Raw genomic sequence first — 22,051 nt, forward strand, 5'->3', positions numbered from 1 at the left:
GCTCTTCATGCATTTTTTTACCATGTACAAAAGAAAGTCCTGATTAAATCTGTAAAGAAGTATGCTTAGGTTTACCACAAATATATAGAGCAATTCAATTGTTTTAGGCGCCGCAATAATTAATGGGTGCCCAATATAGCCCTGTAAATTGTTTTTGGGTGCCCATTATTAATTATTGCGCTTGTTGCACCCAATTACACTAGGTTTAGCTGCGCACACAAACCACAGACTTTTTGCATGTTTCTGCTTGCACGCTAATGAAGCAACAATTGAATAGCTCCGTCAGGTGCTTGGCACTGACAGCCACCGGTGTGATATATATTTTGAAACATCTGAACCTTGAAATTCTGACAACACACACTTTACAGAAGTATCTAGTTTCTTTAAAAATAGTTTGGGTTTTTTGTATACAATAAAAGCATTCCAGATTGCTTGGTTCAGTATGTGGGTAAACATGTTTGCTTTAAATTTCTTACCCTTTTTACAGCATATGGGGTAGTTTGTCAGTTGTTGATCTGCACAATCTTCCTCACCCATTGTGGTATGACACTGGTTGTGTGGGCTTTCCGAATTTCCACAAACTTTGCTATGAACTGTTGTCAAAATGCATATGTCCTTCCATTAAAAAAGTTCACCTATCTCTATGAAATCCTATAATATCTCCCCTTTGTAGTTTATTTTCTCCTTCATCCACTAGGGGACACTTGACGCTTCATGACAGTGTGGGTATAGATGTTTGCTAACCGGGAGGTGGCACTTTAAGTTTGGAAAGTGTGACTAGCTCCTCCCCCACTATACCCCCTACAAGCCAGTCTTAGTATTGTGTCCAAGGGAGCTGGTCATACTTTGGGCTTCTCACGGCATAGTTTAGTTTAATATATAGGTAAAGAAGATGCTGAAACAAGAATTGAGGACATGACAGGCAGCTGGCTGCCCCTGCCTGTCTGCGACAATGGAGCTGCCGGGGGGACCCTATCACAGCTGCTTGCGGCTCTCGCACAGGTCCTCGGCTACAGAGACTATCTCTGGGGTAGTACCCCGACGCGCTGCATGCAGCGCACGTCGTGGTCCCCCATTACCCTCTCTGCCACTGACTGCCTAGGCAGTTACTGCGCGTATTTTCCTGGCTCCCCAATTAGTGGGGTTGCCAGGCACAATAAAAAGGCAGTGTAAACTAGCAGCGGCGATCAGTGTGCGCAAGATACAGTATTTAAAACGGGCGCCATAGCAGGGGGGTGGAGCCTACAACTGAGGTCTGCTCCCAGCTGCCTCCGACGCTTCCAGAGCACAGCCGACGGCCATTACAGTCCTGCTGCTGGGCTGCGCTGATCATTTTGACAGCACTGAGACGGAGACAGTCTCCCCAGGATTCTTGAGTGATCAATGGGGTTAGGTTTTATAGGAGCACAGTGTTATATTCTTGCTTTGTTGTGCATAGCGCTTTTGGCACTGCTAACAGCGCTATTTGGTTGGGTGTGGCTCTCCTCTACTCTTACACATTCCACTACACTACTGTATTGTTTGTATGTCAGTGTTGTGTACCATGGCTGGAAGAGTATCTTAAGCTTTACAGAAAACTTTTTTTCTTGCACAAAGGGCGCAGAAAAGTTTACACAGGGACAATCATCTAGCTCCCTGTTGTGTGACAATTGTGATTCAGAGCAGCAGGCTCAAAGATCACCCCAGACACATGAACCCCCGTCTTGGGTGGCGCAGTTCACTTCTGTCACACCTGTCTGCAGAACTGGAGGCCTCTCATAAGGATAGAGTTTCCCAGATCTCAGAATTCTACTCTCACCCCCTGAACCAACCTGGGCTTGTTCCCTAGCTAAGTCAATGGAGGGACTCACAAATCCATGACCACGTCCCACGCCCCTTCCGCAGGGTTTTCACCACAGGTTCCCAAGAAGAGACTGTTACCCTTAGTCCTACAGTCAGATGACACTGAGGATGAGGATATGCCCCCACTAGAGGAGGGCGAGTTTCATGATTCTGGGGTCGAACAGGTTTCGGACGAACCGGAACCTTTGTCCTAGGGGATAGAAGCTCTGATTTTAGCAATACATCCGGTATTAAACGTGAAGGAAGAGGACCAGGGTTCTGCTCCACCATCTATCTTTAGTAAAAAGCAAAGACAGACTGCCGCCTTTCCAGCATCTGAAGAGCTGGATTCTATCCTGACCACTTCCTGGCAACACCCGGATAAAAAATACCAGGTATCACGTCGACTTTTGTCCTTCTGCCCTTTCCCTACAGAAAGCATGAAGCTATGTGAGATTCCTCCCTCCGTAGATCCCTCAGTGTCTCGTCTGTCCAAATAGGCGGTTCTGCCAGTACCAGGGGCCATTTTCATAAAAGTGATTTCTGACAGAAAGTTGGAGAACACCATAAAGTCCATTTACACAGTAGTGGGCATGATTCTTTGCCGTGGGCTGCTGGGTCAATAAGGCAATTGAAGCCTGGGCTAAACAACTATCCGAAGGATTACGGACAGAACTCCCAGCTAAGGATCTTATTCCTTTAATAAAACAGATTGGGGAGTCTGCTGCTTATCTTGGCGAGGCTTCAAAAGCGGTATGTAATCTCACTTCTAGGTCTTCTGCTCTAGCAATATCGGCCCGCAGAGCCTTTTGGCTGCGACAGTGGCAGGCTAATGCAGAATTAAAGAGGGTGGTGGAAGCACTTCCATTCACTGGTGACGTCCTGTTCAGACCCGAACTGGACAAGTGGATTTCCCAGTCTACAGGGGGTAAATCTACTTCTCTCCCCTCAGCTGCTCCGGCTTCCCGTAAGCCTTATTCAGTACCGTCCTTTCGTGCCCCAGGAAGATATAGAGGCCGTTCCAGATGAGGACCTGGTTCCAGAGGTAGAGCCGCAGCAACCTCTGCACACCAGGACAATAAGCTCTCCTCCAACCCCAGTGCATGATGAGTTTCCCTCTCACCTGGGGGACCCCCAGGGTGAGAGCAGAGCAGCGTGGGCATAATCTTGTCCAGACGCCTGGGTTTGGGACCTAATCACCCAGGGGTACAAACTCTATTTCCAGATCCAACAACCTCCTCTGTTTTTCACCACAGATTTGCCAGTTTTCAACAGCAGACTGGTCTAGATACAAGAAGCTGTAGACAAACTTCTCAACGCTCGAGTGTTGGTACAGGTACCCACACATCAATTAAAACAAGGGTTCTACTCCAGCTTGTTCGTGGTTCCGAAGCCGAACGGATCGGTCAGACCTATTCTGAACCTGAAGGATCTCAATCTGAGAATTTTCAAGATGGAGTCCCTTCAGTCTGTTATTGCGGGGCTTGAGGAAAACGAGTTTCTGGTGTCTTTGGACATAAAAGATGCCTACCTACACATTCCCATCTGGCCGCTTCACCAAGCGTTCCTACAATTCGCTATTCGGGACTCACATTTTCAATTCCAGACCTTATCCTTCGTCCTATCTTCGGCTCCCAAGGCTCACCAAGGTAATGGCAGTGATGATGGCTCCCTTACCTGGACGATCTCCTCCTGAAAGCTCCTTCCAGGAACCCATTATTACAAAACATTCTGCTGACTCACAGGCTCCTTATAGGACACGGGTGGATCTTGAACTTTCCTAAGTCCCATCTGCAGCCAACACAGAGGGGATGATTCTGGACACAGAAGGTCTTCCTTCCTCAGGAAAAAGCAACTTCCATTCAGGAGATGGTGGGGCTGATCATACAACATTGACGAGTATCGGTGCACCTGTGCATACGACTCCTCGGAAAGATGGTTGCAATCTTCAAAGCCATTCCATACGTCCGATTCCACTCCAGGACTTTTCAACTGGCTCTCCTCTCCCAGTGGTCAAGATCCCATCTATTCCTGCACCATCGAGTAAAGCTGGCCCCCAGAACTCTGATATCTCTTCTCTGGTGGCTGAATTCATCTCACCTGTTAGAGGGCAAGATATTCGGAGTGTGGGATTGTATTCTCCTCACCACAGACGCGAGTCTGAGGGGGTGGGAGGCAGTGACTCTGGAGAACCACTTCCAGGGCCGCTGGACTCCACAGCAAGCGAAACTGCCCATAACCATCTTGGAATTACAGGCAGTGTTTTATGCTCTTCAACTAGCGCATCACCTGTTGCGGGGTCAAGCCGTCAGAGTCCAGTCAGACAACGCCATGGCGGTGTCGTACATAAACAGACAAGGAGGCACCAGAAGTCGGGCAGCAATGAAGGAGGTAATCCGCATTCTTCTCTGGGCGGAGGAATTCGCCGTGGCAATATTTATTCCAGGCGTGGACAATTTGGAGGCCGACTGCGTCAGGACGTACGTCCCGGGCAGTGGGTGCTCCATCCCCAGGTGTTTCAATAGCTTGTTCAGAGGTGGGGCCTTCCACAAGTCGCCCTCATGTCATCCAGACACAATCATCAACTGCCTCTGCACTGCTCTCGGACAAGAGACCAGGAGGCCGTGGCAGTGGACGCACTCACAAAACCCTGACAGTTCCGATTCGTTTTTGTTTCTGCAAATTTCTCTTCCTTGGCTTCTGCAACGCATCAAGAGGGAAAGGGCCAGGGTTCTGTTAGTGGCTCAAGATTGGCCCCGCAGAGCTTGGTATTCCAACTTGCGTCTAATGCTGATAGACGATCCGTGGCCTCTACCGCTACGAGAGAATCTCCTGAAGCAGGGTCCTTTTGTCTTTCCAGACTTAAGGCGGCTACGTTTGAGGGCATGGCTGTTGAAAAGGCAATATTAAGGCGAAGGGGATCCCATCTACTGTAATCCCTACCATGCTCAGAAGGAAGTTACTTCCAGACACTACTATCGTATCTGGAAGTCTTGTGACCTGGTGTGAACAGCGGGGATCGCCTCCTACAACGTTCAAGGTGTTATAGCCACTTCCTTTTCCTGCAGGAAGGATTCTCAGTGGGCCTACATCTGGGATCCTTGAAGGTTCAGGTTACAGCACTGTCCATTTTCTTCCAGAAGAAACTGGCCTTACTCCCGGATGTTCAGACCTTTTTTTGCAGGGGGTTATCCGTTTGAAACCTCTCTTTGTCACTCCCACGGCTCCGTGGGATTTTGATCTCGTCCTCTTTCTTGCAGTCTTCACTGTTTGAACCGTTACAGACGGTTGAGTTTAAGTACCTCTTGTGGAAGGTGGTACTTCTCCTAGCCCTGGCTTTCCAGAGGACCCACCGGCTCCCAGAACTCTGGACGTCGTTAGAGCCCTCAGGCTCTACGTGGATAGGACCGCGTCTCTATGGAAAACAGATTCCCTGTTTGTCCGGTATGATATCGGTTGTCCTGTTTGGCCGGCTTCCAAGCAGACTATTGCACGCTGGATCCGTCTGACCATCAGGCAGGCCTATGTGGCCAAGGAATCTCCAGCTTCCATCACTGCGCATTCCATGCGCTCGGTGGGTCCCTCGGGGCGGCTGCCCGCGGGGTTTCCTTGACTCAACTTTGTTGAGCGGCCACTTGGTCGAGCCAACATATCCTTGTTCGGTTTTATCGTTCTGATACGTTTGCGGCCTCTGCCTCGCAATATGGCCATGCTGTTTCGCAGGGTTCTCTGCACTCTCCCGCCCGGGATGGGAGCTCTGGGGCATCCCCACTGTCATGAAGCCTCCAGTGGCTGAGAGAGAGAGAGGAAGGATGACCCTGCAGGCTGCGATTGGCTGAAGAGTCAAATACAGTGACTGGCTGGGCAAACAGGTGGCAAGCGGTTGGCTGGGGTGCTGGAGGCGCTGCTGCTCCTGGGCGGAGCCTGTTGGTCACAGGACGGGGTGGTCGGCCGGCCAGTGTCTGGCTGGTCTAAACTGCCTGGTGATTGATTGAGGACTGGAGGGGCGGTGACTAGATGAGGAGACACCGCTGACGGCTATTGGTGGAGAAGACGCCGGTGGCGGTGATTGGCTGCAGACAGCGCGTCCCACAGGACCCACGCAGTTTTTAAAATTGGGTCTTTCGACCAAAATAATAGGATAGGGCAAAAAAGGCAGATAATCCCTGTTTTTCGACGATCACCACTATCCATTAGCCCCCAAACTATGTTCGGGGCTAATTGGATGCCGCCCATAGTGTCTGGTCGGATAAGTCAATAATATATTGGGCGGTTGTGTTAAATATATGCTGAGCCAGTGTCCCTTACTGAGCAAGGGTTCATTCTTTATGGATTCCTTTCTATTATACATATATAAATCATATATATATATATATATATATATATATATATATAATTAGCCTGATTTTGATTCACACTGCATATAAATTTTGATTCTAAACCAAGCTCTTGCGGAAGGTGTATTTACTGTTTCCACCCCAGTCTGGCTTTGAATAGTAGCAGACTTTTGTCAGTAGAGACGCCCTATTCCGAGGTCAGAGTTTCGACAGAAGCAGTTATCCCGTTTACGATACCTAGGCAATATTGTGCAAAACTTTGACTATAATCAGGCAGAAGATTATATCCGTCCTTATCCACAGTGCAAATATCTATTGAGTAAATAAGTAGTCTCTTGACAACACAAACCCTAAAAATGGTGCTGCCAGTAAATTCTTCTTGACCAGTATCCCTCCAGCAGGGAGTTTTGGACCAATCCTTGCAGTTATCACTGTGAGAAAAATGTTAAAAATTTGAACAGGCATTATTGGGATCCAGTATTTGGAAATCAATGTGGCGTTTTCCCTTGTATGCTTTGGTCAGCGTACCGGTTTCCTCCATAATTAGCTGCAGCAAGTGGTTGTCAAAAAATAGCTAAAAACCGCACAAAATTCTACTTTCCAGTGAACCCTCGTGTGGTACTCCCATAGATGGAAATTGTGGCTGCACCGTGCCGCACTTCTGTGCATCTAATGCCCAAAATTGGCTCACACCTGCTAAATTAATTTATTTTCCACACAAGATAAACCCTCAAACATATATTCATCCTTAAACAAACATATCTTCACTTGATTTGATACGGTTTTTAGAATCAGCTTCGCTGTTGCTACTTTAAGACATTGTATGAGGTGTCACAAACAAAAGCGAATTCCAGTGCTATCTCAGGATGGAGCAGTAAAACTTGTTGGATAAGTTTTTATGCTATATTTATTTGAATTGTATTCACATTCTAATTTAAACTTTTTGTAGCAATGAACTGTGGCTAATTTTGGATGTTTTATTGTGTGCTGTTGTGATTTTGCTAGAGAGATTGTCGACTATTCACTTTGAGCGAAGTGTGTGTATATATTTTTTGGATCACTTTTTTTGCGCTCATTCAATCAGTTAGCAATACAGAGAACACTGATACAGAACGCCAGCAGCCCAACGGCCCTTCACTGATGTCTGCAGTCTTTGGAGGTGGTTCCTTTTCTGTTGCATAAGATGTGACCAGGTCATTTGAAGCCTGTCTGCTTGCAGTCGCATTTTATGCCACCTAACCGAACGATCAGATTCACTATTATTCCGTCTCACTTATGTGATGGGGGCCTCTGACTGCTGTAATAGAAGATTACACTGTGCATGACCGCTCTATTTGCTGGGAACCTGTTATGATCTCCAGCAAATGCATTAAACTGGAGCTGGCAATAGTTTGACCACCACATGCTGGTGCAGTGTGCTATATGGAGGTTGTAGCAGCACCACACTGGTGTATTGTTTTGTGAGGTGGGAGGCAGTCTGGTGCTGGATTATTGTACTATACAGTGCCTCGCAAAAGTATTCACCCCCTTAGCTTTTTACCTTTTTTGTTACATTACAACCTGTAATTTATTTATTTATTTTTTTTATCTGAATTTTATGTGATGTATCTGCACAAAATAATCTAATTTGGTGAAGTGATGTGAAATGAGAAAAATATCGCAAAGAATCTTTATAAATAAAATTCTGAAAATTGGCATGTGCATATGTAATCACCCCTTTGCTATGAAGCCCCTCAAAAGTTCTGGTGCAACCAATTACCTTCAGAAGTCACATAATTAGTGAAATGAAGTCCACCTGTGTGAAATCTAAGTGTCACATGATCTGTCCGTATAAACACACCTTTTCTGAAAGGCCCCAGAGGCTGCAACACCACTAAGCAAGAGGCATGACATCATGAAGACCAAGGAGCTCTCCTAACAAGTCAGGGACAAAGTTGTTGAGAAGTACAATTCTGGGTTGGGTTATAATAAAAAAAAAAAATATCCAAATCTTTGATGATCCCCCGGAGCATCATCAAATGTAAAGAACATGGTACCACAACAAACCTGCAAAGAGAGGACCGCCCACCAAAACTCACAGACCGGGCAAGGAGGGCATTAATCAGAGAGGCAGCACAGAGACCAAAAGTAACCCTGAAGGAGCTGCAGAGTTCCACAGCAGAGACTGCTGTATCTGTGCATGTGACCACAAATAAGCCATACACTCCATAGATCTGGGCTTTGTGGAAGAGTGGCCAGAAAAAAACCATTACTAAAGCTGCATACACACACAACGATTTAGTTAATGAACGATTTTAGTAAACTATTTTCTACCTTGAAAAAATGAACTAAAATCATTTACTAAAGTTGTTCATTTACTATGTTCATTTAAATGCAATGAACGATTTTTTTAGAACTACAAACGATTTTTGCATACTCCTTTACTGAAAATCATTGAGTTGACAAGTCTGACTGAACTACAAACGTGAACGCGCATGAACGAAAATCGTTCATCGTTTGACTCAGAAAGTGAACGATTTTTACAAACCATTATCGTTAAACAATATCGTTTAACGATAATCGTTCAAAAAATCGTGTGTATGCACCTTTAGTGATAAAAATAAGAAGACACGATTTGAGTTTGCCAAAAGGCATGTTCCTGACTCCCCAAATGTATGGAGGAAGGTGCTCTGGTCAGATGAGACTAAAATTGAACTTTCGGCCACCAAGGAAAACGCTATGTCTGGCGCAAACCCAACACATCCAATCAGAGCAGTAACTAGACTTTTTGGTGCTCTGTGCCAGAAAGAGCATTGGCGCCCCCCTCATTTTTCAAAGGGACATAATGCACCCAAAAAAGGGCCATGGCTTCATGGGGAAGGGCCAGGGCAGAGATAGGAGAGGTCAGGAGATGCTGGGGATGAAATAAGAGGAAGCTACAAGTGAGAATGATAATAAACAGAAATTTGACCGGCCCAAACAGCACCCCCTGATCTGTGGTGCCCTGTGCGATGGCACCGGTCGCACTACCCTAGCTACGGCCCTGCCTCCCATCACCCCAAGGACACCATCCCCACAGTGAAACATGGTGGTGGCAGCATCATGCTATGGGGATGTTTTTCAGCAACAGGGACTGAGAAACTGTTTCGAGTCGAGGTAAAGATGGATGGTGCTAAATACAGGGATATTCGTCAGCAAAACCTGTTTGCCTGTGATTTGAGACTGGGACGGAGATTCACCTTCCAGCAGGACAATGACCCGAGGCATACTGCAAAAGCAACACTCAAGTGGTTTAAGGGGAAGCATTTAAATGTGTTGGAATGGCCTAGACAATGCCCAGATCTCAATCCAATTGAGAATCTGTAGTCAGACTTGAAGATTGCTGTTCAGAGCGGAAACCATCCAACATGAAGGAGCTGGAGAAGTTTTGCCTAGAGGAATGGGCAAAAATCCCAGGGGCAAGATGTGGCAAGCTCATAGAGACTTATCCAAAGCGAGTTGCAGCTGTAATTGCTGCAAAAGGTGGCTTGACAAAGTACTGACTTTAGGAAGGTGAATAGTTATGCACGCTGAAGTTTTCTCTTATGTTGTCCTAAATGTTGTTTGATTCACAATATAAAAAAAAACACAACTTCACAGTTGTAGGCATGATCTGTGAATGAAATGATACACACCTTCAAACAATCCCATTTTAATTTCAGGTTGTGAGGCAACAAAACATGAAAAATGCAAAGGGGGTAAATACTTTTGCAAGGCACTGTATATGTAGGGCGTGTGGCATTCTCACACTGCTGGTTCAGTGTACTTTATGGACCTGGTGCATTCTCTTTTAGTTCATTGTTACTATGCGATGGGCTTTGATGATGCGATGATGACCAAACGGAAGCACGCTTGGTTGTTGTGCATACACACTGGCCGATGTAGACTCTGTCGGACGGATTGGAAGACATACCGGCTAACGTGTACCCAGCTTAAAAGCAATCAAGATCTCTGTAGTACTTCAGCCTTGTTTACCCAGGTGAAGGAGTTACCACAAAGAGATCACCCTTTTATAGGAACGGTTGATTAATGAGCCCAAAATACGTAGAAGGAAGAATTACCTGTCTTTATAATACAGACATGGTTGATATTTTAATGAGGGCCCTGATAATTGCATGTGATGTAGGTGCACCAGCCCTTCAGATGTCTGTTTGAATAAAGACCCAAGAAGGGCAACATTTTATGTTCATCTGGTAATTAGACATGATTTCTAATTAATGGAAATCTTTGGACAAAAGATGGTTGAATTAATCTTTTAAAGAGGGAAATTCACCTGGTTCCAAAAATAGACAGGCTTCTGATCCTAGCAATTAGGTAATAGGTGTGCATCCCTGCAGCCATAATGCCTGCTATCGGTTTGTCTGCAGCATTCCACAGCCAATTAAGTAGATTTTGTGATGGAAATTGCTGGTATGTGATGTGCATTACTGGGTTAATGTGCTCAGCAGTGTTACATGCTGGGTACTGTTGGTACCCTACCCTAATCATTTTGTATAGCACTCTGTACATCACCCTCTGCATGCTGCAATTTTTTTTGTTTTTGTGTATATGTACATATTTCATGCAGTCATGTGAAAAGGATTTTTACATTTGTATTTTTATGTATCTGGACACAATAAATGATCTGAATACAATACAATTTGATAGCTCCAACTTTTGTAATAAATAGCTAATAGAAGATTTTAATTGGTCATTAATTGTTCTTTAAAAAGAACGAACGAAGAGGCCATGTATGTAAAAGAGAAACTCAAAAGTGTAATGCAGTAACTTGAAGCAGCACCTTTGGCAGCATTATGCTGGAATAATTATCCGTATGGCTTTCAGTCTTTCACATTGTATTTTATGATTTTGTATTCACTCCAATGCCTGAAGCTGGGTACACAGTGACAGATATATCTGTCTGGTGGAAAGGAAATTCTGGTTTGTCTTCCAGGGTTTTGGAGCAAATTTCTATTGGTATTTGCTCCCATACATTACCAGATTTTCCTTCCCACCAGACAGATAAATCAATCAGTGTGTACCCAGCTTTTGTTCGTTGAGTCCATTTTATGCCCTCCAGACGTGGATGGCACTGGCTGGAGTACTAGTGAGGCTTTGTCTAGCAGGCAGCCTGTGAGAGCTGTAAAGTCAGGGAGGGGCGGGGCCTTCCTGCAGCTCTCTAGTGCTCCTGTTCTAGATTGAGAATAGCAGCATTAGTGAAGGTAGATGTGTTCTCATACACTATTGATGCAGTCGCACCAAATAGCCCTTCTCTGTGCGCCAGGTGCCATCTGACTCTGCTTGCGCCATGCGTCTTTTTCGTCTGAAGTTGTCTTACTTGCACACAGATGCAACAAACTGCTTCAAGAGACTGCACTAATTAATTTGATATGTGACACTTGCATATCTGTGTGCGTCTGAATCTGTATATGAAGTGCTACAATGTAGCGGTCACAGATTTTTTCCATGCCAAGGTCTGTTGTGCTTCAATACGGATTCAATAGCATTTATACTAATTATTTTACATCACATGATTTAAACCTGTGCCCCACAAAATGAATCATCTTCTGTGTCTTTTTGGCTTTGGCCAAAACATATGGAATATTTTCATTGATTCTTGGGAGCACCTCCAGCCTGACCAATTAGAACTGAGCATTATCATATATCACGTCTATATTGCTGGTTCAAAGCTAAAAGTAACTCAATAGCACACAGATATACAAGTGTCACATAACTAAATCCGTGCAGCCTTGAGAAGCAGTTTGTACCATCCTTTTGCGACTAAGGAGCGTTTTTGGGCGAGACAGACACTTGGCACAAGTACCTGGTGGCTCACTTGCGCCGCATAAAGTATTACTACTAGGTGTATGCCCGGCACTGTAATACAGTCGAAAGTCACGTGGCACTAACTTTTCATATAGAAACATCAGCGCTGCGTGACTTATTGGCTGCATCCCCCCCACATCCCTTTCCCGTCTCAAATTACTTTAATGGAACCCATCTCCCACCCCTGATGAAAGTCGTTCCACCCCTCCTTCCCCTATGGGAGTATTACTTCCCATCAGCATGGGGCATAACCACGCCCCCTCCACACATGCAGAGCGCAGCGTGTGTCGGTGCACTGATGATCAGTTTCCCCCTGCCACAACTGATCTCAGCCAAATAGTGCTCAGCGGGGAATAAAAGTACCCCTCCTGTCCCCGGCGCATGCCCTCCAAAATGCAGTTCGCCTACTGGGGCGCGATGTCGGCAATTACGGATCCCTGTATCACTGCCTAAGGTTCTAGGGAGTCGGAAGAAATCTGTTTCCATTTAAAAGCCAGGGGACGCAGTGGGGCAGCGTGGTTGCATGGGATGCGACAGTGTCAGCTGGAGCACAGCAGGCTGCAGTCGCATCCTATGCAACCTCGCCAGTTAAGAAGTTAGTGTTATTGCCCAAAGCCAGCGCTACCTTTAGCACTAAATGTTCCTGAAACACTAACCTAAAAATGCTATTTAAAAAGCTAATATTCACAAAACAGATATAGATGTGACCTTTGTAGTAGTACTATGTTCTTGTGTGTAAAAAACTGGTACTGTGTGTTCTCAGTTCTTCTAACCTGATCTTTCTCCATCTGATGTTTTTTTTTGTGTGTTTTTTTATCATCAAATAATTAGTGGGTTGTGTGTTTTGTTTTTTGTTTTTTTGTGCCTAATTTTTTTTGTATGTATGTTATTTCTTCCACCTGCTCATCTCCCTCCATCTCTTCGTCAGAGGGATTTGTTGTTGATGCTGTGAACTGTCAAGTTACTGAAATGATTTTATTCAGAGGCTGCATCTTGGCAATCATTTACCATCTTCTATTTCATCTTCCTGACTGGTTAGGGAACGTGTTTATTGCAAGGCCATAGCATTGTCAGACCTTATAGAAATCTGTGTCTTAAGATTTGCAAGATCGGTAACAGTGCCAATGACAGTGAGGTATTGGCCTTATCACAGCACAATGCGTAAGATGCAGCCCTGGGACACTGCTCCAGTGTCCTGCTGTGTATCCTGACAATGTTATCTATCCTCTCAATATGCACTATCAAATGTCTGTCACGAGCACCGAAATTAATTTAATGTCACCTGAAGACATGTAATTAATCTTTCTGAGGTTTTCATAATACCTTTACAGAAAGAGTAGTCTGTTTGGAGGATTTGGATTTTGGGGCTTAGAAGAAGATAAGGGAAATTAATTTTTCATTGCAGTTAATGCCAGCTACAATAGGCTGAGCGATGTGGTTTGGGAATTTGTCAAGTGTTGTCACTTCAGAATAATGCTGCTTAACGTCTCCTAGTTGTAATCAAGAGATGTGTGATCTGTTGAGAGGGATTAATCAATTTGCTCACACTGAATGTATGTTGGCAGTATCTCTTCTCGAGGTTTGAGAATGAAAATAAGATTTGATCTGTCAAATTGGAGAAACCTGACAGCAGCAGCACTTTGTATCAGAGCACTTAACACACTGAAGGCTTGGCAGCTCTCTTCATCTTCATTGTAATGCACCATCCATCGTAAACGTGCTTTGCTATTGAAAACGTCTTTATAAATGTAATGCACAAACCGCTTGCGTTCCATCTGATTTATGTGCAGTAATAACAATTCTTGCGTTCTGACGGCTTTCAATATTCGTAATTATTTTCACTAACACTTCAACATCAACTATGTCTTTATATTTCCAATATTGGATAAGGGTTAGTTATGAAAGTGTAACCCAACCTTTTTCTCTTTCATCCATGGGGGGATACGAGTATGCTGGGTATAGGTGGAGCTGGAGGAGTCTTGGCAGTAAAAGGTTAAAGCTAGACAGCACAGACTCCTCCTCCTCTATACTCCTCCCCACCTAGTGCCCATAGATGTGTGGGTTTATTTTGTCAGCTGCAGCTGTTCCTTTTTTAGGCTTTTATTTGTTTTCTTACATTTTAAAGCGACCAACTGTCACTGCGAACGCAGGGCTCTTGTCAGCCGCTCCATCTGCCGACCTTGCTCTTCAGCCGGTCCCTGGAGAGGGAGACAGTAGCCGAGGCTGGAGCAGGGGGCGGTTCCCCTCTCGGTAGCGGTCGATGTCTGGGTGGGTCGCCCAGTGGAGGCCTGCACTCCCATATACCCCTAGAATGCCCATCTGATACCCCCAAGAGCATAGGTTTTGTACATAGAGGTCAGACTGCAGTCCCCATTGACAATAATGGGGACTGCAATCTGCTGTGGTAGTTAGCCTTCTGCAGGAGATTTCTGTGAAATCTTCTGCATTAGACTGTTCTTACATAGCAGTGTTAAAATTATGCAGAAACTGTAGTTTCTGCATAATTTCATTAAAAAAAAGCGAACAAACAAATACATTTTAAAAATATACCAAAAAAAGATTTATTTATTTTTTAAGGAAATCCACAAGTTATTGTCTGCTGGGTGGGGGCGGCTGTGCTCATGCAGCAGGTCCTTATGGCTCCTCCACGTCTTTGTGTGGGAGGCGGAGCTGGGGATCGGAGTAGGTGGTGGGGAGCTGGGGATCGGAGTAGGTGGTGGGGAGCTGGGGATCAGGAGTAGGCGGTGGGGAGCTGGGCGGGATCAGGAGTAGGCGGTGGGGAGCTGGGCGGGATCAGGAGTAGGCGGTGGGGAGCTGGGCGGGATCAGGAGTAGGCGGTGGGGAGCTGGTTACAGGAGGATTCGAGGAGTCGGAGATTGTAGGCGGAGGGGAACTCGGGACAGGAGAAGGGGCTGGGTGCCCAGGTATTAGATGTGGAGGGGAGCCACATACAGGTGGTGGAGGGGAGATGGGGACAGGAGAAGGGGCTGGGTGCCAGTGGGGATTAGAGGCAGAGAGATCGGTACTGCTGGGGCCAGGTGTGCCGCGGTACTCTTTGTCGTCATGCTTCTAACTGGCTATTCAGTAGCTAAAGCTGAATGACGACTGCTCCGCTGTCCTCAGAAAGCAGACTGGAGAAGAGAGGAATAGAGAGGGGTGGTGCTTTGTGTCTGCACTATACTTCTGGCTGGTCATTGTCTCCGGAATGGCTGGCACAGCGCAGCCAATGCGCCTGGGGGGCATCTATCACCATGTCCAGAAAGAAACTCACAAAATGATTGGCGCTTAGAGCACTTGATCTGGGACATAAATAGTCTTCTAATGAAATATACAAATCTATATCCAATACTGTTGTTAGTAAAAAACAAACAAAAAAAAACCATTTTAATAAACACAATAAAAACACATAATACATAAAATATAATAAAAACTTTTTCTGATGCTTGGTAGTGATCTCTATTCAAAAGTGTTCAGTCACAGTCTTTTGTGATACATACTGACCATTTGGAATATAATGGTTAAAATCAATGTATCCTCCAGTAATACCTAGAATTGCATTTTTCAATAAGATGTTGCAACTTGAAGTTTGTTGAAAAAATATAGGGCCTGATTCAGAGCCGGACGCTCTTACCAGAGCGCTCACTCTGAATCAGGGCCCTCCTACATGAAAATGGAGCGTCCTCCTGGACGCTCGCATAGCTGTGGGTGACCACCCACAGCTTATGCGAGCGTCCATGATGATGGTCGCGATGGTCAAGACCATTGCGACCATCGGGCTTGCGACGGAGACCCTGCGGTAGGGTCTCGCTGCCGCAAGCCCTGGAGTGATTTTGGCTCTATCAGAGCCAAAATCACTCCCACTGACATCACTAGTGATGTCAGTGGGGCCGGCTTCAGACGGTAGGCGTTCCCATGGGAACGCCTCTGTCTGGCAGCCACGCCCCCGGCACGCCCACCAAAGGGGGCGTGCTGTCAATCAACATCGACAGTGAGACCCGGAGCGACGGCTACCCCGTCGCAAGCCGGGTCTCGCGCATGCGCATGACGGAGCTCCCTCCGTCGTGCGCATGCGCAGTAGGGTAACATCGACCTGCTTGCGAGCGGGTCTGAATGACCCCCATAGTCACAGCAGCACCTGTTACTGTGTGTAATTAAATCACACACATGAGCTTATATTCAAAAATGATGAGCTGTATTTACTTGGTGTGGGGGCCTTTTTTAAATTGGGGGGGTTCTTTAATATTTAATGACAGCTGGGTGTTATCATGTAGCATTAGGACCACCAAATAGCAGAGATGCTATTGGAGTGGAGTGGCTTAACCTAACCATATGTTTGCAAATATATGTACTAAGATCTCAGCAATTACTATTATTATATAGCACAGGTTTTCAAACTTTGTCCTCAGGACGTAAGTGTCCTAACACCCCCTAACCCACCTTTCCCACAGCCTAACTCCCTCCCCATGCAGTTTAATCCTCCCCCCTAGTCCCCCTAGTCCCGAACACTAAACCTAACCCTCTCTCTAGCCCTAATACTTACCATCGGGATTCCGACCACCAGCATCGTACCGCCGGGATGCTAACTACATCCTGAGCGAAACGGTGTTGTATCTAAATGCACAAAATAAAGGGAAAAATTAAAAATGTATGTATAGATTTATATAGATATGTATATAACATGATTTACTAATTCTTACCCTCCATCGTACATAAACAAACACTTCTGCCTAATGGTGACTAGAGCATTTGGGGTTTGAGATGATGGTAGCAGCCTATAATACAGGGAATGGGATTGTATTACAGGCGGCTGTTTAGCCGCCGGTTCAAATCCCGACGAGAGACCAACAGGCTGACATCCCGACAGGCTGAGGTAAGTACTCTCACCCTCCCCTCTCCCCGCCCTTACCCTAACCCGCCTTTAGGGGTGCCTAACCCTAACCTACCCCCCCCCCCCCACTCCCTAGCTCTAACCTCCCCCACCGGGGGGTGCCTAACCCTAACCTCCCCCACCGGGGGGTGCCTAACCCTAACCTCCCCCCGGGGGGTGCCTAACCCTCCCCGGTGGGGGCCTAACCATAAGTACCCCCAGGGCGGATTATAAGGGGTGTTGGTATCCTGACACTTGTCATAACTCATTAGCTGGCGTCGGGATTGTGACCGGTGGCCTTGCGGCTGCCGCTCATAAAACTACGTCCCTTATACAGCTACCATTTATTCATGCAGCATTACAACTGTACAGTGAATTCATTTAGTTAACACCTTCACCCTTTGGAGAACTTTGCAGGGCTTAACCTGTTAACAGATCATATATTTTAAACTCTTCTTATATACCTGGTTATTGGCATAGTTCTCTTTACAACAGTATTATTTTCTCAGACACAGTCTGTGTTTCAATGCTGACTGGCACAATGTGTTTTCTGCAGGGAGATTGTGTTTCGGTGCAGTCTTCAGAAGGCAATCCACAAATGCAGCTTCCTCAACAGAGAATCCAGCCTCAGCAAAGACCACAATATCAACAGCGTATTCAGCAGAAAACAGGACCTGTAAGGAAAGTAACATTGGGAAAAGGAAGTGTTCAGCAGCAACAGCATCAGCAGTATCAACAGCAGTATCAAGTCAACCCCCGTCCTCAGCATTCTCTGGTAGAGTCTGTAGTGCCCCACGTGGTCAATAGCATACAAGGACAGCACCCACAAACTAAGGTACGTACAGTATTGGTGATTTTGAATAACTTTCTATATCTGCTTTGTTTAAGAGAATTATTAGATCCAAACTGTTTATTTCTAAAAATTGATAAAGGACAAACTAACTTTGCATGTTGTACTGTTGGCAGGTCATTATGCGAGGGAGAGGCAGAGGAGTAGGTGGACAGATGGGCCGAGGACGCCCGATGCCAAATAAACAGAACCTTCGCGTTGTGGAGTGCAAGCCTCAGCCTTGTGTGGTGTCAGTTGAAGGTCTTTCTTCATCAACCACTGATCACCAATTGAAAAACTTGCTGATGTCAGTAGGACCAATTCAGGTAGGTCACCCTTTGAGTACAGCTTTGTATCTTCAGGATTTGAATTAAGAAGCCCCCTTCCCCCGCAGGCTAAACCTTACATTTCAGAAGAACAAAATAATTACAACAAGGTTCAGATTAATCTTTGGTAATAGCTGTAGATAAATTAAAATATACTTTCTCTGAAGCACTTGCTTGTGCAAACATTTTGGTTACTGATATGTAACAATAGTGACATAACTGCATAGGAATCAAGTAACTAAAATCTACTGTTTTTATGTATCAAGTGTTAGGTAATTTTAAAGAACTATGCTAAGAAGCAGAAACGCCTCAAGATCCTAACCTATTATATATATCTCGCAGGGGCTCTGCACTCACCATAATAACTAACAATAATAATAATACACATAATGAACAGTGGGGTTTTGGTTCATGAATTGATCAATGCATTTAAGCTTGCTGCCCCCGTCACGGGACCCCACTTTACTGCAAGTCCCTACTCTATTGCTCAGAATTATAGTATGGACATACCCTGAGTTTAACACTAATGTGATGGCTATGCTATCAAGGTTTAAAGCTCACAGCAACTTTGCTTTTAAACATGACAGTCACCAAGCACACCTGTTGCAAAGCACCTAGGAAAACAGCTGACACAAGTTACATAACTAGTTAAAAGGGGTGCATGAGAAAATGTGATCACAAAATGATTAATTATAAAAATTAATCAAATAAACAAAAAGCACTAATCACGGCACTCACCATTCGTAGATTTGGGGTGCAACATGGTATGTAACCACATTGTGGGGTTTTGGGTTCATGAATTGATCAATGCATTAAGCTTGCGTGACGGGGGCCGCAAGCTTAAATGCTTAGACCAATTCATGAACCAAAACCCCACTGTTTATTATGTATATTATCATTGTTCGTTATTATGGTGAGTGCAGAGCCCCTGTGATTTCTATTTAAACAATGTGGTCACACGCCATGTTGCACCCCAAATCTAGGAAAGGTGAGTTCCGTGGATTAATGTAGGTGTGTATGTGTGTGTGTGTGTGTGTGTGTGTATATATGTATATATATATATATATATATATATATATATATATATAATCTCATTTGCACTGTTCAAAAGAATCTATTCTAGGATAGCACTATGTAACAATTTGCTGAGTTCAGCATGTGAATTAGAAGAGATTGTGAGTGCAGGACCCAAAATGAAGACTCCCGCCAGTATTTTTGTGCTGTAAATTCTGTCTCAGCATTTACAGTACAGGCTTATGTGAAGTCAATGATCAAGGCCTTTGTACAAAGCTCCCAGTTTGAATATCATCCCTAAAATGTTATTAGAACTTTAGATTTGACACTCACATTTATTTGGCTGATAAGTCCGAATAATGTTATTGTTCAATTGTTGGGTTTAACAGGTGAACGGTGTCTAAGATGTTATAGGTAGAGAGTACAAGTTTTAAGGATTTAAGTTGTCCATAGGTGGTATTAAATGTAATCGTGAGCCAACAAGTGCCTAGATATGGGTTTGTAGACCTACAACGAGATACCAAGATGTATATATATTTTTTTTCATTTGACTATCATGTGAAGCAGGATACAGATCAGATTAGAAACAGCAAAGGATGTCCCCCGGGACTCTGAATTATATTCGCAATAAAATTTGAAAAACTACATGGTAGTAGAAAATTCAGAGGTCTCAGTTGCATATATTTGCAATAATATGGCTAAGCCTCCAGACCACGTCACAGCTTCTCTGATTACTGGAGGTCCCTAACACTTAGTCAAAGTCTGGGGCGCGGAACCCCAAAAAGCCGGCAAAGGCCAGCCACCCCAGGGCAGCACACCTGGGAGAGGCTAAGGTGTTAGTAAGTGTTGATGATAATAAATCAAAAGCTGTGTGTTAAAAGGTGATACACACCGGTGAAAGTTATTAAAATGCCAAATAAAGTTATATCAGTAGAAAAATAATTTGAAAGTGTTAAAGTGCTAAATAAAGTATTATAGTGTGCCACCCCAAAGCATTCCAGCCACACCAACCCAGGGGACACCGCACTGCAAACTCATCACTATAACTAATAACATCCAATCTGGGTCATATAATTGCCCAATATAAGGCCACATGATAATGGCACATACACAAGTATATCTAAAATGAGAGCCACCTCACCTTGCAGTCACCACTAGGTCCTCCTAATGGCACTATAGGAACCAGCATGTCCTCCAAACGCTGGTCCCATCTATGCCTCTCAGAACAGCAGTACATATTGGTAGCTGCTCAATCACTTTAGTAATATCGCTCAGGTGCTTGAAATGCAGGGGTTAATCTATACAAGAAACCGCAATGGGTATCCCCCAGCACTCTGAATGATATCAGCCATAAGAGTTGAAAAACTACATGGTGGTAGATAATTCATAGATCTCCGTTGCATATACAGATCAGATTAATGAGCAGTTTCAATCATGGAACCAAGTGAGCATCATAGTCTGAGTAGAATTTTCTGAATGTGAAGACAAATGTCATCAATACTACAGTTGATGAATGGACCAGAGGGTGAATATGTTGTAATAATGCAAGTGAATAATCTTTTTGAGTATTAAATACTTCAGTTGCTGTAGTAACTTATTAATGGGCAAAACATAAGGAGCATAATAAGCAGTTGTGATCTCATGGCCAGTGTGACTACATGGATGCCTAGATTCTATTGGTCTGTTTACGATTTGCTAACAGAACGCACAGACAGTGCAGTCATCGGCCACTTTGATTTTCCATACAAGGGCACAATGTTAATTTCAAATTTAATGGATCAGTGTGTACATTCTCTTCTGTTCTGGATTGGGCTTTTTCATCTGTATCTTTATACCCCCATGTCAGGACCTGCACTAATAATTCTTGCACCCCCACATACCTTTTAATTGCAGCCACCTTTTTTCTTCCAGCACCTTGTTCCAACCCTAGTTGATTCTGCACCAAATCATGGCTGAGCTGACCTCCACAAACTGATACCATTAGATCCCTCTCCTCCAGTTGATTTGATCTGATTCAATTGCCATTAGATGCTGTTATGCTCATGTATGGTGGCAACTCAAATTTTACCGAAGCTATGTACTCTCATATCATTATCCTTGTGGTCACAAGAGTGCATTGTAAATTGGAAAGTCGTCAGCGACCGACAGTGGTACCTGACAGAGGTAGAGAGGTAGAACTGTCATACCCCTTTCACATGCAAGTGGCAGGTCGCACCCAGGATTTGTACACACTTCCATCATGGGTGCGACCCGCCTGAGACCCCTTTCAGACTGGCCTCCCGACCCGGTTGATGACATCACCGCCATCACTGCTGATCTGGCGCTTGGAGATGAGATCATCTCCAAGAGCCGGCTCTTCCTATGCAGTGAACTGGACATGGGTTGCCTCGACCCGCGTTACCTGTTCACACAGCACCGAGATCTGGGTTGAACTCGTGTTCTACCCTGCTCGTTACCAGAGTTGAAATGACGGGTTATTTCAACTGGACCCTTTCACACTGCGCAGTAACCCGTTTTGCTGAGTGTTCATGTGCAATAACCCAGGGTTATTTGATACCCCTTTCACACTGCCATCAATGGCTTACATGCTTACTGTTACAGTCACTTTATACTTAGTCCTGTCAATCCAGAATCATCGGTGATTAGATTGAGAGCGGATTTTCTTTATTCTCTCCTTTGTATTTTATGAGCAGTCCATGCTAGTTTATTTAGAGTCCATTTTGATTACAGAAAAGGCTCTTTTGGATTAGTGCCTGGATGGATGGTTTAAGTGGATATTAGCCTTTTGTCACTTCAAAGAATAGTTGTTACTTTTTACTTTGTGCTGGAATAGAAGAAATATTTTCTTCTTCGTGGTCCATGGGGTCCACAGCCATTACGTTGGGGTATGTGATCCAGACACCAAACAGTTAAAAACTAGCTCTCAGCTCCCAGGATGAACTGGGTCCTCCCCACATATACCCCGCCCCCAGCCAAGGTAGTCAGTTGGTTGACACCACATGGGTAGTGGGACTGCAGGAGCAATCCCGTAGAC

The 22,051-nt window shown here is 44.8% G+C and overlaps 1 protein-coding gene across 6 annotated transcripts in view; it reads left to right on the top strand.

Annotated features, from left to right (window-relative positions):
• Positions 1 to 22,051, top strand: part of RBM33 (RNA binding motif protein 33) — a 146,667-nt gene that overhangs the window by 92,182 nt on the left and 32,434 nt on the right. For all 6 annotated transcript variants that reach the window (XM_088450369.1, XM_088450367.1, XM_088450365.1 and 3 more), the window contains exons 16-17: positions 17,405 to 17,683; positions 17,815 to 18,003. In XM_088450369.1, coding sequence (XP_088306495.1) covers positions 17,405 to 17,683; positions 17,815 to 18,003 — 468 coding nt within the window. The remainder of the gene's footprint in view (positions 1 to 17,404; positions 17,684 to 17,814; positions 18,004 to 22,051) is intronic.

Source organism: Taudactylus pleione, unplaced genomic scaffold, assembly GCF_031769625.1.
Source record: "Taudactylus pleione unplaced genomic scaffold, aTauple2 ptg000517l, whole genome shotgun sequence".
NCBI classification, from domain to species: Eukaryota; Metazoa; Chordata; class Amphibia; order Anura; family Myobatrachidae; genus Taudactylus; species Taudactylus pleione.